Source organism: Lissotriton vulgaris, chromosome 3_2 (genome assembly GCF_964263255.1).
Source record: "Lissotriton vulgaris chromosome 3_2, aLisVul1.2, whole genome shotgun sequence".
NCBI lineage: Eukaryota > Metazoa > Chordata > Amphibia > Caudata > Salamandridae > Lissotriton > Lissotriton vulgaris.
The window spans coordinates 236,238,554-236,250,928 of record NC_141690.1 but is presented as its reverse complement, the minus strand read 5'-3'; the positions used below and the strand labels follow the sequence as shown (position 1 = coordinate 236,250,928).

Genomic DNA, 12,375 nt, shown 5'->3' with positions numbered 1-12,375 from the left:
AGGTACCAGATTACTGCGTGTGGTACAGCTCATTGTGTGTTGTGTGTTCACAGGAGTAAGAGATAGTGCCACAGATCCGAAGAAGTGCTGCAGGTCAGAAGAGGTACCAGATTACTGCATGCGGGACAGCTCAGTGTGTGTTGTGTAATTACAGGAGTAAGAGAGAGTGCCACAGATACGAAGAAATGCAGCAGATACGAAGAGGTACCAGATTACTGCATTCGGGACAGCTCAGTGTGTGTTGTGTGATTACAGCAGTAAGATAGTGCCACAGATCTAAAGACGTGCCGCAGATCAGTAGAGGTACCAGATTACAGCGTGCAGGACAGGTCAGAGTGTGTTTACAGGAGTAAGAGATAGTGTCACAGATCCGAAGAACTGGCGCAGATCAAGAGGTACCAGATTACAGCGTACAGGACAGGCCAGTGTGTGTTTACAGGAGTAAGAGATAGTATCACAGATCCGAAGAAGTGGTGCAGATGAAGAGGTACCAGATTACAGCGTGCAGGACAGGTCAGTGTGTCTTTATAGGAGTAAGAGATAGTGCCACAGATCCGAAGAAGTGGCGCAGATCAAGAGGTACCAGATTACTGTGTGCGGGACAGCTCAGTGTGTTTTGTGTGAACTGAGAAAAAGGAAGCACCCCTAGACAGCATCTGAAAGGTTTTTTTCTCCTCTTTTTCCAGTTTGGAGGAGGGGTCCTATCCAAACTCCCCAAGATTGGAGCAGAGGCTGTGCTTCATGCTTGCAGAACGGTGCACAACTTGAAATCGTGAAAACCTATTGCAGAGTGTCGCCACCCTGTTTTGAAGTCATTACACGGTTTGAAAAACCAAGTCTAAGGAATGGTAACTTTTTTCAGGGATGTCCAGAAAAAGTTCCATAAGAAAACAAGTTACTTACTTGTAACTTTGGTTCCCCAGTATTGGTAACTTTCATAGATTCCCATGCTTTGTATCATTCCCCGTCGTCGGAATGGGAGCCTCGGTAAATAAAAAAAATACCATAGTAGTAAGCACAAAAGTGAAAAAAAGGCCTAGGCCTCATCTCATTTTGTAGCTTATCCACCTCTTTTTGTAAAAGAGACCAAATTCTTGCAATAACCAATCAGAGCAGCCTCACCACATAGAACCTTCCTGAGAGAGCCTCAGAGCCTCAGATTGTCTACCGCACGTTGTGCTAGGAAGTCTCCATTGAGCTCTGCTCAATTTTCTTCACTTTTCTTAACTTTACTTCATTTTTTCACTCTGTCTGACAAAGAAAAGAAGGCTCTGTTTAGAGCTTGTGCTCCCTGTTCGAAGAAGAGGCTGTTTGTGGAGGACAAACATCAAGATTGCATATATTGTTTGTACCCGGACCACAAGGCCACAGAGTGCAAGGTTTGCAGGACCTTCTCCACTAAAACCTTGAGGGACAGAGAAGGCCGTCTACTGACCTGGTTAAAAAATATGAAGTCTCGAGAGGGAGTTTTGTCTTCTGACAGTGAGGGCTCTTCTTCAACTGCGTCCTCCACTCTATGTCTACTGAGCCCCCTGTTAAGGCCTTGCTTGGGACCTCTGATAGGTCTGATAGGCCTGCTTCCGTAAAATCTCCTCACCGCGGTGAAAAGGAGAGGGAGGGACATCTTGAGGAGTCACAGGCAGCAAAGAAAGCTAAGAAGGTAGTCTTTGGGTCTTCTCAAACCTTCAGAAAAAGGAATGAATGGCAAAACCTTCTACTGCTCTTCGGGACACTGCTTTGGACAAAAAACAGCATCCGTCGACGGCGAAAACTACAGGTACGTCGACGATTCCTGTCAGGCCCAAACCCAAACGCTAGAGGCACACCTCATGGGGATCTGTCAGAGCTATTGGTTTGCAAAAGTTGATACAAGGCCCAAGCCTTGTTGATTTAGGAGTAAACCTACTTCCCTTGCACACTGGAAAAACAAGTAATTTTCAGAGAACAAAACTTGTCAACTGAACAGGTAAAAGTTCGAAGCAAGGTTGGGATCCACAAAGACGAAGACAGAAATGCACTGATGTCGACACGCAGGGGTGGCACTTATCTCCCACTCCAATGCCACTTCCGGGGCGGAATGATGTTAGCGCATAGCCACCCGGCACCACCTACAAGGTGGTCAGAGCATTGTTAAATATTCCAGATCCAGTCTGGCAACGAGGAACATTTTAAATGTGAAGAATCTGCCAAGAGAAGTGTCCATCAAAGACTATTTTACACAGTAGAGAGTGGAAAGGACCCAATGAATTTCTAACCTCCTCACAACACCCAACTTTAAATTTGCAGATCCAAAACCAGTATGTATCGCGGATTCACAGTTGGAAAGTAAATGACGCTGAACGCTAACTGTGCACCTTAATACTGTAACTTTTAATGCACAGGGCAGCGATGCAAACAAGTTTTTAAAATGATTTACAAGAAGCGATTCCTCCAAGAAATGGCACAGATTATTGTATTCATTTTGAAAAAGACTTATTCAAGATTTACCAGAACTAACTGGTTAAGATTGGAAATCTGAATTGAATGATCACTACCAGATAACGTGAAGTTCATTCTACCTCATCTTCTAAGATACTAGCATTTTAGAATTGGAACCCTCACTCACCCACCTTCCCAAGGCACTGTTTCTTTAAGTAACTTTATGAGACATCATCAAAAATATCCTCACCAATGTCAATAGCGAAGGTACTGAATGTCTAATAGATGAGGGAAGCTCCCCAGGATGTTTCAGAGTTTGAAAGAACTTAAAAAAAAATTCATAGAGGGAAGTTGGACTACATTGGTCAAGAGATTTTACAAAAAGCAGTGACGTGGAACCACGTTTAGTAGCATAGAACAGCCAACAAACATTTAAATAAAAGCAAGCGGCCCTCCTCCAGCCAAATCTAGACATTCAATGCAGCATATTTTTACGTTCATACCGGCAATCTGGGGTCACAGTTTGGTAGATGGTAACAGTAAAGGATGAAAAGATACAGCTTTCCAGTTCGCAGAAACCTTACTTCTGCATTTTTTATTTCTGCTAAAACATATAGGTTCCTTCAACCATAAGCAAGTGAAGAATTCCTGAGAACACCACTTAATAAAACAACCACAAACAAATTCAGGCAGTTTGTGAAGCAAAGCTATATACATATCACATGTACAGATACGGATATTTATGTTAAATATTGGCAAAGATTTACCTGGCCTCTCTCTTCCAGCTCTGTTAACATAACAATTGAGCAGGATTTCCACTCCCAAATCATCCTCCAGAAATCCTCCAGCGTGTGATGCAGAGGTCCCTGGCTGACTATGTAGGTGTCTTTTTGCCGGTAACCCTACAGAGAAAGACAACAATCATGTGAGGCAAATGCAAAACAGGAGCACAACTGACGTACTAGTAACATCCATGATGGTTCAGCCCTGGGAACAAAAGCTCACACAGTGAAATACTACGGACTAAGCACAACATTAGGAGAAATCTAGGTCAGGATCAGAGGCGATGATAATGCATTAATTGTGCCAAATATCAAACTGAACGCAAACTACATTTCCAATGAACCAGAAAGGCAATAACAAAAACATACAGTCCACCAATCACTGCCGTGCGAAGTGCATAAATTGCAGAGTAACTCATTCCGCTTCACTGGCTAAGATCAATCCTCACTCTTTTACCTAACGTGACTTATGCAATTTTGGGCTCGTAAAGAGTTTTTCATCACAGAGCGATGCCCTCTTACCGCAACTGTGGTCAAGGCACTTCCGAATTGGAGAGACCGTCGCAGACCAAAGCCCCATTGCATGGCAGGAACCCACTAGTGCAGTAAAAAGCATTGAAAATGCAACAGGTCTCACCTTTGGTTAAGTTAAAGCCATTTGCTTTGCTAATGGTATTGTATAGAAAAGCAAATGGCTTTCACTTAATGAAAGGTGAGACCTAATGCATTTTCAATGCACAGAGACACATTGACAAAGAGGCGCGCGAGAGCTGGTGGTGCGCCTCTGTGATGTGTCTGCTAGGATGTCTGCTGTGGGAGGTGGGCAGTGAGGTCTGAACATCTGATCAAGGAGTTTACCAACACCTCTCTGAGGGGGATATAAATACTACACCACGGGGACCTCTGAAGAGGGCTGCTCCCAGGAACGGGGGTAACGTGGTGTGCTAATCTGCACTTGAGATGGAAGCACATTGGTCAGTTTCTTTGAACACACAGACACGCACACATACTCGTGAAAGTAAAAACACAAGCCAACACTGATATATGCAGAAGTAAGCAAACACATACATCTATGCATATACAGACAGGCATACACACACTCGGGTAAGAAAACACACATACTCGTGCAAGCAAGCAAACACACGCGCGCACACACACACACTCGTGCAAGCATACACAGAAGCAAACACTGACACATGTAGAAGGAATCATGCACTTCTACTTAATGCAAACACAGACAGGCACACACCCATTCACATATATACCCACATGTGATTAGGGTCTTCAAAACACACTCACATGTGCACCTACTCTCGCACACACACACCCCTCCGCGCCACACACAGAAGCGCACACACATAGACGAGGGCAGGGTGTTCACATACAGCCCAGAGACTCGGACGAATGTGCTGAACATGCGCGTTGGTGGGAGGGGGCTCATCAGCGTAGTGGTGCCGGAGGAGGGGTAAAGGGGGATAAGCCAGGTGCAACCGTTCACCTCCCAGAGTCTGCTGCCAGAGTTGCACAGAGAGAGCAGTGAAGGGACTCTCAGAGGCGCCAGAGCAACGAGGCCTGATCCAGCTGGAGAAAGGGAAGGGATGAGCGGGGTGGGGGCCCCCTCTGCCAACACACACTCGTGCAAGCAACCACACACGCGCACAGACACACTTGTGCAAGCACACACAGAAGCAAACACTGACATGTAGAAGGAAACATGCACACACCCATTCACATATATACCCACTTGTGATTAGGGCCTTCAAAACACACACGTGCGCACCTCCCTGCACACACACACACACACACACCCCCCCCCCCCACACACACAGAACCCCCCCCCAACTCACAGAAGCACACACACAGACGAGGCCAGAGACCCGGACGAATGTGCTGAACACGTGCGTTGGTGGGAGGGGGCTCTCAGCAGCATGGTGGTGGTGGTAAAGGGGGGATAAGCCAGGTGAACCCCTCCCTTTCCCCGAGTCTGCTGCCAGAGGTGCACAGAGGCGCTAAGAGCGCAGTAAAGGGCCCCCTCTGCTGCCGCACTCTCCATCTTGAGGTCCGCCCTCTCAAGACTTCACCAGTGAGGCCCCAGTGTGTGTGGAGCTCTTGTGCCAGCCCTACAAGATAACGAGCAACACAGACCACCCTGTGACTGGTGCGGGGGAGCCTGAGGGAGGAGTGGGGGTAGGGAGGAGTGGGGGTGAGGGGAACTGGGGGCTGGGTGAATCGGACGTAGTACAGTTGCTACAACGGACGTGGCAGTCCCGCCCAGTCCCACAGAGCGGCTCCACAGCCCCACCCTTTCTCCATCCCTCCTCCGCCCACCAGCATACGATAGCGACTCACATGGGGGCCCCGGGGAGGGCTGCGTTGTCCAGCTCGAATGAGTGGGGGGGGAGTGTGCTCTCCATGCTGGGTAGTCCGTGGCTCGCAGCAGTGTCACTGGGAATTGGGGTACATAGTGCGAAGAAGCAGTGGGTATAGCAGCGCTCCAGGCTTTTACCATGGCCTTGCTGAGGCGGACGCTGATTGGTGGCGCCGGTGTCTGGCTCCGCCTCGAGGACGCAGAGACTCAGATACCCACCAAGCACAATAACTATCAACTTAAAAGAAAAAAGGCTACAATTCCAGATTCGTAAAGGTTATTTGGGAAAAGCGCATTCCGATGTTTCACCTAATGTGTAATTCTGGACATGTCACCAAATAAATGGGTAACTATGCAATTTTAGCATCCGCACAGGGAAAGCAGGCAGGACGCCATGACGCTGAGTTTTCTGTTTTAGAGCCGTCCCACTTGGACGGGCTGGGCCGGACTTCCTGCTGACGTAAAAGTTTATTATCTTATTTATGGGGCCATCTGTTTCGCCTCATAAAGAAGATAAGAAACCTTTTACGCCAGCAGTAAGTCGGGGCAGCCAGTCCGAATGGGACGGCTCTAAAAGAGAGTCACTGTAACCTCTTTTCCAATGGCTGCCCACCGTTTAGCATGAACGGTGATGCCAGCCAATGGAAAAGAGGGGTGGGGCTTAAACCAGCTAGTGAAAGTTACTCTAAAACATAAAATCTCGCCAGCGAGACTGCACTTGTGCGCAGCCTACGCTAGCCGAGACCTGAAAAGGGTCTGCGACAGGAACAGACGTGGGGGAGGGTGCTATGCGCAGGCAGTTTTTCTTCCGTCTCAGCACTTGGCAGCTCAGTGACTCGGGAGCCATTTCCATAATGCCCAAACCTTTGATTCTGAGCCAGCACGGAGCAGCAAAAGAGTGCCTTCCCCTCTAACTGTAGTTTAAGTTAGAGAACCTGCTGGACTGACTGACATCAATAATTCTGCACAGCTTTAAGAGGGGTCAACCAAAAACATTTTAATTCAGGAATAGGTGGTGTCAAGCCATACCCCACTGAAAGGGATATATGTGCCAGTTCTGCCTACTAAAAATTAGAGAAAGCTCTGCCACCTCCCATATTTGTATTTGTATTTACATTTATTTATAAAGCGCACAGCTACCAAACACGGTCTTCCGGAGCTAGACATGTGTGAGCTGCCACAACTCAGCAGAGAAATAGCAGGAATACAGAAAGAAAGACAGAAAAAAGAAAATAAAAGAAAGAAGGGGGTCAAACAATCCTTATGTGGAGAGGCAGAAGAGAGGGATGTTTCCCCTGGATGAGATCATAGGTTAGCAGAGCTAAGTGAGGCCCTGAACCACCTTAAAAAGCATCTCTTGCTCTTGGAAGCTCATCTACTAAATACTCCTTCAGGGAAGGGGACAATTCCTAGGCCATGAGACCAGGGCATATCCCAACGCATGAAAGCATGACACAGGGCACTTCGAAGTCTGATAGACTCGGATTTGTTCCGTAAGAGTGCTCACGCATAAATGCTCACATGCATAAAAGATGACACGGAGAGAATGACAATATTGTTCCAGAATATTTCCTTATGGACAGGAACCCCCACGGAAGAGAAATCGAGACAGACATTAGGACATGTATGGGACAGAAGAGAGTAGAGCCTGGTTCCCTGTGCCCTTCCTACATGGAAAGGCAGATGAGGAACATGAAATCTCCGACATGTTGTATCCGGACTAGTTTATCACCAGAGATCTTAGGATTGTGTAACTGCCACCATAATTGATATACTACACGGCCAGTTATAACCGAACCAACACCCCTTGAGAAAGAGGTCCACTCACACCGGACAGCTGAATGCTACACTCACTTAAAGATAGACAATGACCTTCCTGGCAAAGGTCATAAGAGACCTCAAGAAGGGAACCAACAGTTACTGGTGGTCTTGCCACGATGCATTCCTGGATGTGGTTTGTCTTCTAACCAAAATTACAGATAGGGCGAAGGAAGGTATGCTGTTAAGTAACACCCATGTCCGAGGCTATCATCTCAGGATGGGTGCAGAGAGCCATTTGCCTGCTAGGAAATGACAACTGTGAGCTCTCAACCAAGAGAGGATTTACCAAGAGGAACTTAAAGATTGGGGCTCACTCTTTCGGAAGCGTGACTGGGGCACAGGGTTGCCGTTTCAGGCACCCATTCATAAAGGAATTTTTTAAACGTGCAACACCCTTTGCCTCAATTGTTCAGTAGAAGAGAGAAAATCAAAGGAGAACTCTCTGGTAAAGATGTTCCCTTTTCCCCTTCAAAGACGGTTGGAAATTTTGGAGGGATTCTTCCCTAAGTTAAGAGAAATTATGGGTGGAGAAGGGAAGTGATCAGCAGGTTGGTACTACAGACAGCACACAGATCCATATATATAGTTTTATGGATACCCTAGTGTAGTAAATGAATCCACTCCCCTCAACCTGTCCAAGTACTAATGTACTCTGATAGACAGGGAATGATGGACATGGAATCCTTGGGATGGTTTCCCCCTAACCTTTTGCCTTCATAACTCCTGTTTTGCTAACTTAGTCTTTGCTGGCCTTAAAGCTAAGCTCAGTTTACCACTGCTAATCAGTTCCTGTGCTCCCTTCTTAAAACATGGTGGTATTGGCTAAAACTCAATTGAAATATTTAATTTACTTTCAAGTCCCTAGTAAAGTGGCACAACCTATGACCAGGGCATGTAAATTAAATGTAGTGGGCGTGCATCACTGATTATGCCACCTACTTAAGAAGCACTTTAAACTCATCTCAAGATTGCCATTGTAACCTGTGTGTGCAGTTCTAAACTGACATTTCGGGGCAGGGCACAGTGTTTTCAAAATGTTGGACGTGTACTTTTCAGTTTTACATGTCTTGGTAGTGAACAACTCTTACATTCGTTTTTCACTACTGCAAGGCCTCCGTCTCCCATAGGATAACATTGAAGTTACCCTATTAAAATGTACAAGTGTAATTTTCAAATGGGTAAGGGTAACTAGTTCATGTTTGTTGTCTTTGGATTCATTATTTAAAATCCTAACTTATGATGATGCCGGTTTTTAAATTGCATTTTTGAAAATGCCACATTTACAAAGTAGGCATTTTCTTGCATTAGCTATTTAGTGCCTGCAGCCGGTCTCTAGGCCACATGATTGTGTGTAGTTGACAGTTGGCATTTGTGTATTCTTCCTAGGCAGCCACACAAAATGGGGCACTTAGGTGTGACTGGATGGGCCATCATGCTCAGGATGGGAGGGAGGTGCTGGGCTCAGCTCCACTTATACTTGAATAGAGTGTGTACTGTATCCACACAAAGGGATGCATATCCCCTGTAGTCTGGAGACCGGGCCAGGATGGAAGGGCACCTGTGTGCTTTAAGGGCAAGCTTCTAGAAGCTTGTCTCCAATTCAAAGGCAGAACTGTGTATTAATACGGACCTCACACCACCTCTTTAGTATGCTTCTGGACCTGTGGATACTCAGCCAGGAAGGCCTGCTGTGCTACTGAAAGGATTCTCACTCTGCTAGACTGCTGCTCTGAAGGAACTGCTTCCCTGCTGTGCTGACCTGCTGCCCTCTTGTCTGGGAAGGAAGAACTAGACCTGCAACTTTATCTTGAACCCAGGACACCAGTGACTCCAACGGCTAGTCTACTGGCCTCCTGACCTGTGCCTCTGGGACATAATAGGCTCCCAAAAATCCTATTCCAGCTCGTGGACTCAGCTGCAATTTCCTGACCCCCAAGTGATGCCCCTCAGGTCCTGGAAGCTTGGTGTGGTTAAGTGAGCTGAAGTCAAGCTTTTGGGCTCTTCACAACCACAAACGGTCCCATTCCTACTGAGACTTCATGGCTTGCACCACGATTCTATGCCCAGTGCCTCCAGCCACACTCTTTACTCTCCAGCATCGACCGCTTGCAGGGCTCTCCAAAGTGAAGCTTAATTCCACCTGCTGTTTGTTCTATGCAGACAGCTTCCCGAGACGCTCTCCTTGCAGACCTCTCCAACACGCACAGGACTCTTGGTGCTGTCTTGAAAAGGTAGAACTTTAGCTGGACTAATCTGGGTACTGTAGCGGACCTGCATTTTTGAGAAACAAGGGGGACCCAGAGGGTAGCTAAGAACCATGGGTATCAACTAAGTTATGGAAACAAGGGTTCCTAGCTTATTTAGAATCATCACAATACAGTATAGAACACAATAGGCTACTATACGCTTAAATCTCCTTGCCCAGCCGGACAAGGAATTTATTTATCAACAAATGTCAGATATAATCATAATTTCTACAACAGTAGCGTGGCACAATCCTGTACCGTACTAGGAGAGAAAGAAGGTAGAAAGGAGTGAAAGGGGTGTTTTCAGGCAAGAAAAGGAGCAAGCAGGGCACTGTAAGCAGTAGAGAATAGTGACAGTGTCGCCTGGAGTAGCACATACAAAATCACATTTGAAATATATTACATGTATGCCCACTCATGGGTGTCGACGTTTCGATCCCTTTGCTCAATTACATAAAGGGGATCATCATCAGGACTTAAAAATAGAATTTGCCTGAATATGACAACGCCTCTTATTGAGAGGTGGGAAATGGTGAACATGGTTGTTGGTTATGACGTCTGGGCTGGTATTCAGCGAGATAACCGGGGAGGACGTTCCTTAAATAATCGAGCAGACGCACTGGTAGTGCTGGTGGTTGCTGATTATAATCTCATGTATCCCGTTGCGGCAATGAGCCAAGCAGTAAATTGTTATACTTTCCGCTCCTGTTAATGTCTGGACAGAATTGGAGGGAAGGTACACTGGTTATTTCAGTTGCGCCAGATTTTGGCGAGCTTAAATAGCAATGGTATTGGGTTGGTCGAGTAAGGCTCGATGGCCGTCCACTCGTTTGCGATCAATGTCGGAATGGGACGCGAGTCGGATTAGAGCTCGCGGGTGACCTGGATACTCGGTCTCGATATCGAGACCGAGTCTCCACTACCAGTGCGTCTGCTCGATTATTTAAGGAACGTCCTCCCCGGTTGTCTCCCTGAATACCAGCCCAGACGTCATAACCAACAACCAGGTTCACCATTTCCCACCTCTCAATAAGAGGCGTTGTCATATTCAGGCAAATTCTATTTTTAAGTCCTGATGATGATCCCCTTTATGTAATTGAGCAAAGGGATCGAAACGTCGACACCCATGAGTGGGCATACATGTAATATATTTCAAATGTGATTTTGTATGTGCTACTCCAGGCGACACTGTCACTATTCTCTACTGCTTACAGTGCCCTGCTTGCTCCTTTTCTTGCCTGAAAACACCCCTTTCACTCCTTTCTACCTTTTTTCTCTCCTAGTACGGTACAGGATTGTGCCACGCTACTGTTGTAGAAATATATTATGATTATATCTGACATTTGTTGATAAATAAATTCCTTGTCCGGCTGGGCAAGGAGATTTAAGCGTATAGTAGCCTATTGTGTTCTATACTGTATTGTGATGATTCTAAATAAGCTAGGAACCCTTGTTTCCATAATGTAGCGGACCTGCATGACATCGCGGTCAACCTGAACGTATGACTTTGACCCTGTCCAGTGTGACCAGATATCCTGAGCTGGCATTTTGTGCTTTATGGTGCTATTTTAACTAAATTCTTTAAATCTTGAACATCTCTGGCTCCACTAATTGGATTTTTGTCACTTTGGTCTGGCTTTATTTATTACATTTTGCTCTATTCTCAAACTTTGTGTGATATCCTTTTTGTGTAGTGTTTTTACTGTGTTACTGGTTGAAGTGTAGCACAAATACTTTACACATTTCCTCTAAGGTAAGCCTGACTGCTCTGTGCCAAGCTACTAGGGGGTTGAGCAAAGGTTAATTTGGGGTTGGCTTGTGCCTTACCCTGACAAGGATTGGGGTTGCTGCTTGATCAGGGCTCACACCCCAGTCTACCAGTAACCCAATTTCTCACAAGGACCCCCTGCACGTTTTTCTGCAGACTGTACACAAAGCCACAAACAGCATCTTGCCTATTCCAGATAGGAGCTGTTCAGCATTAGAAAGACCATAGCTAATGCTAAGGGGGAAGGCAACATCAATTTGTGCACCAACCAGTTCCCTCACAATATGGAGTGTTCACTCATGTATTCACTGTGGGTTTGAGAATGTATCACCTCCTTTGGAAGCTGTGTTACATACCACCCAAGACACTGACAACACCCTACTTAAAACTAGCTGGAATAGTTTTTTAGCCAATGTTCGTTCTCTTCCTAAGCATGCAATCAATATCTGGGATCTTTTTTCTTCCTCCGCCCCGAACATCAGGATTTTAATGGAGACTTGGTTAAAACCGTTCTCCACTCCTGATATCCCGATTGCGGTACCGGATGGTTATCATATCCTAAAACTGGATAGGCCAATTAAAGAAGGTGGCGGAGTCGCCATAATCTATAAAGACCCAATAAAAGCTACTTTATTAGACAATTTTAGTACCCCAAAAATTGAAATTCTTGTTTTTAGACTATTTCCATTCACAGTGGAGTTGGAAGGGAGCTCTTGTCTACCGCCCCCCAGGACCTATTTCTAATTCTATTTTGCACCTATTAGATATATTGGCACCCACTGTTATATCATCGGATAAATTGGTCCTTTTGGGAGATTTTAACGTCCATATTGACAATCAGGAAGACTCCGATGCTGGTATTTTCTCTAAGGAAATGTTAGCCTTAAACCTCACAAAATGGAATGATGTCCCTACACATATTGCTGGTCATATTTTAGACCAGGTTCTTTCTAATTCACCTGATCTAACTTA

The 12,375-nt window shown here is 45.9% G+C and overlaps 1 protein-coding gene across 3 annotated transcripts in view; it reads right to left on the bottom strand.

Moving 5' to 3' along the window:
• Positions 1 to 12,375, bottom strand: part of PTPRA (protein tyrosine phosphatase receptor type A) — a 906,420-nt gene that overhangs the window by 85,509 nt on the left and 808,536 nt on the right. For all 3 annotated transcript variants that reach the window (XM_086964286.1, XM_086964287.1, XM_086964288.1), the window contains one exon: positions 3,186 to 3,320. In XM_086964286.1, coding sequence (XP_086820412.1) covers positions 3,186 to 3,320 — 135 coding nt within the window. The remainder of the gene's footprint in view (positions 1 to 3,185; positions 3,321 to 12,375) is intronic.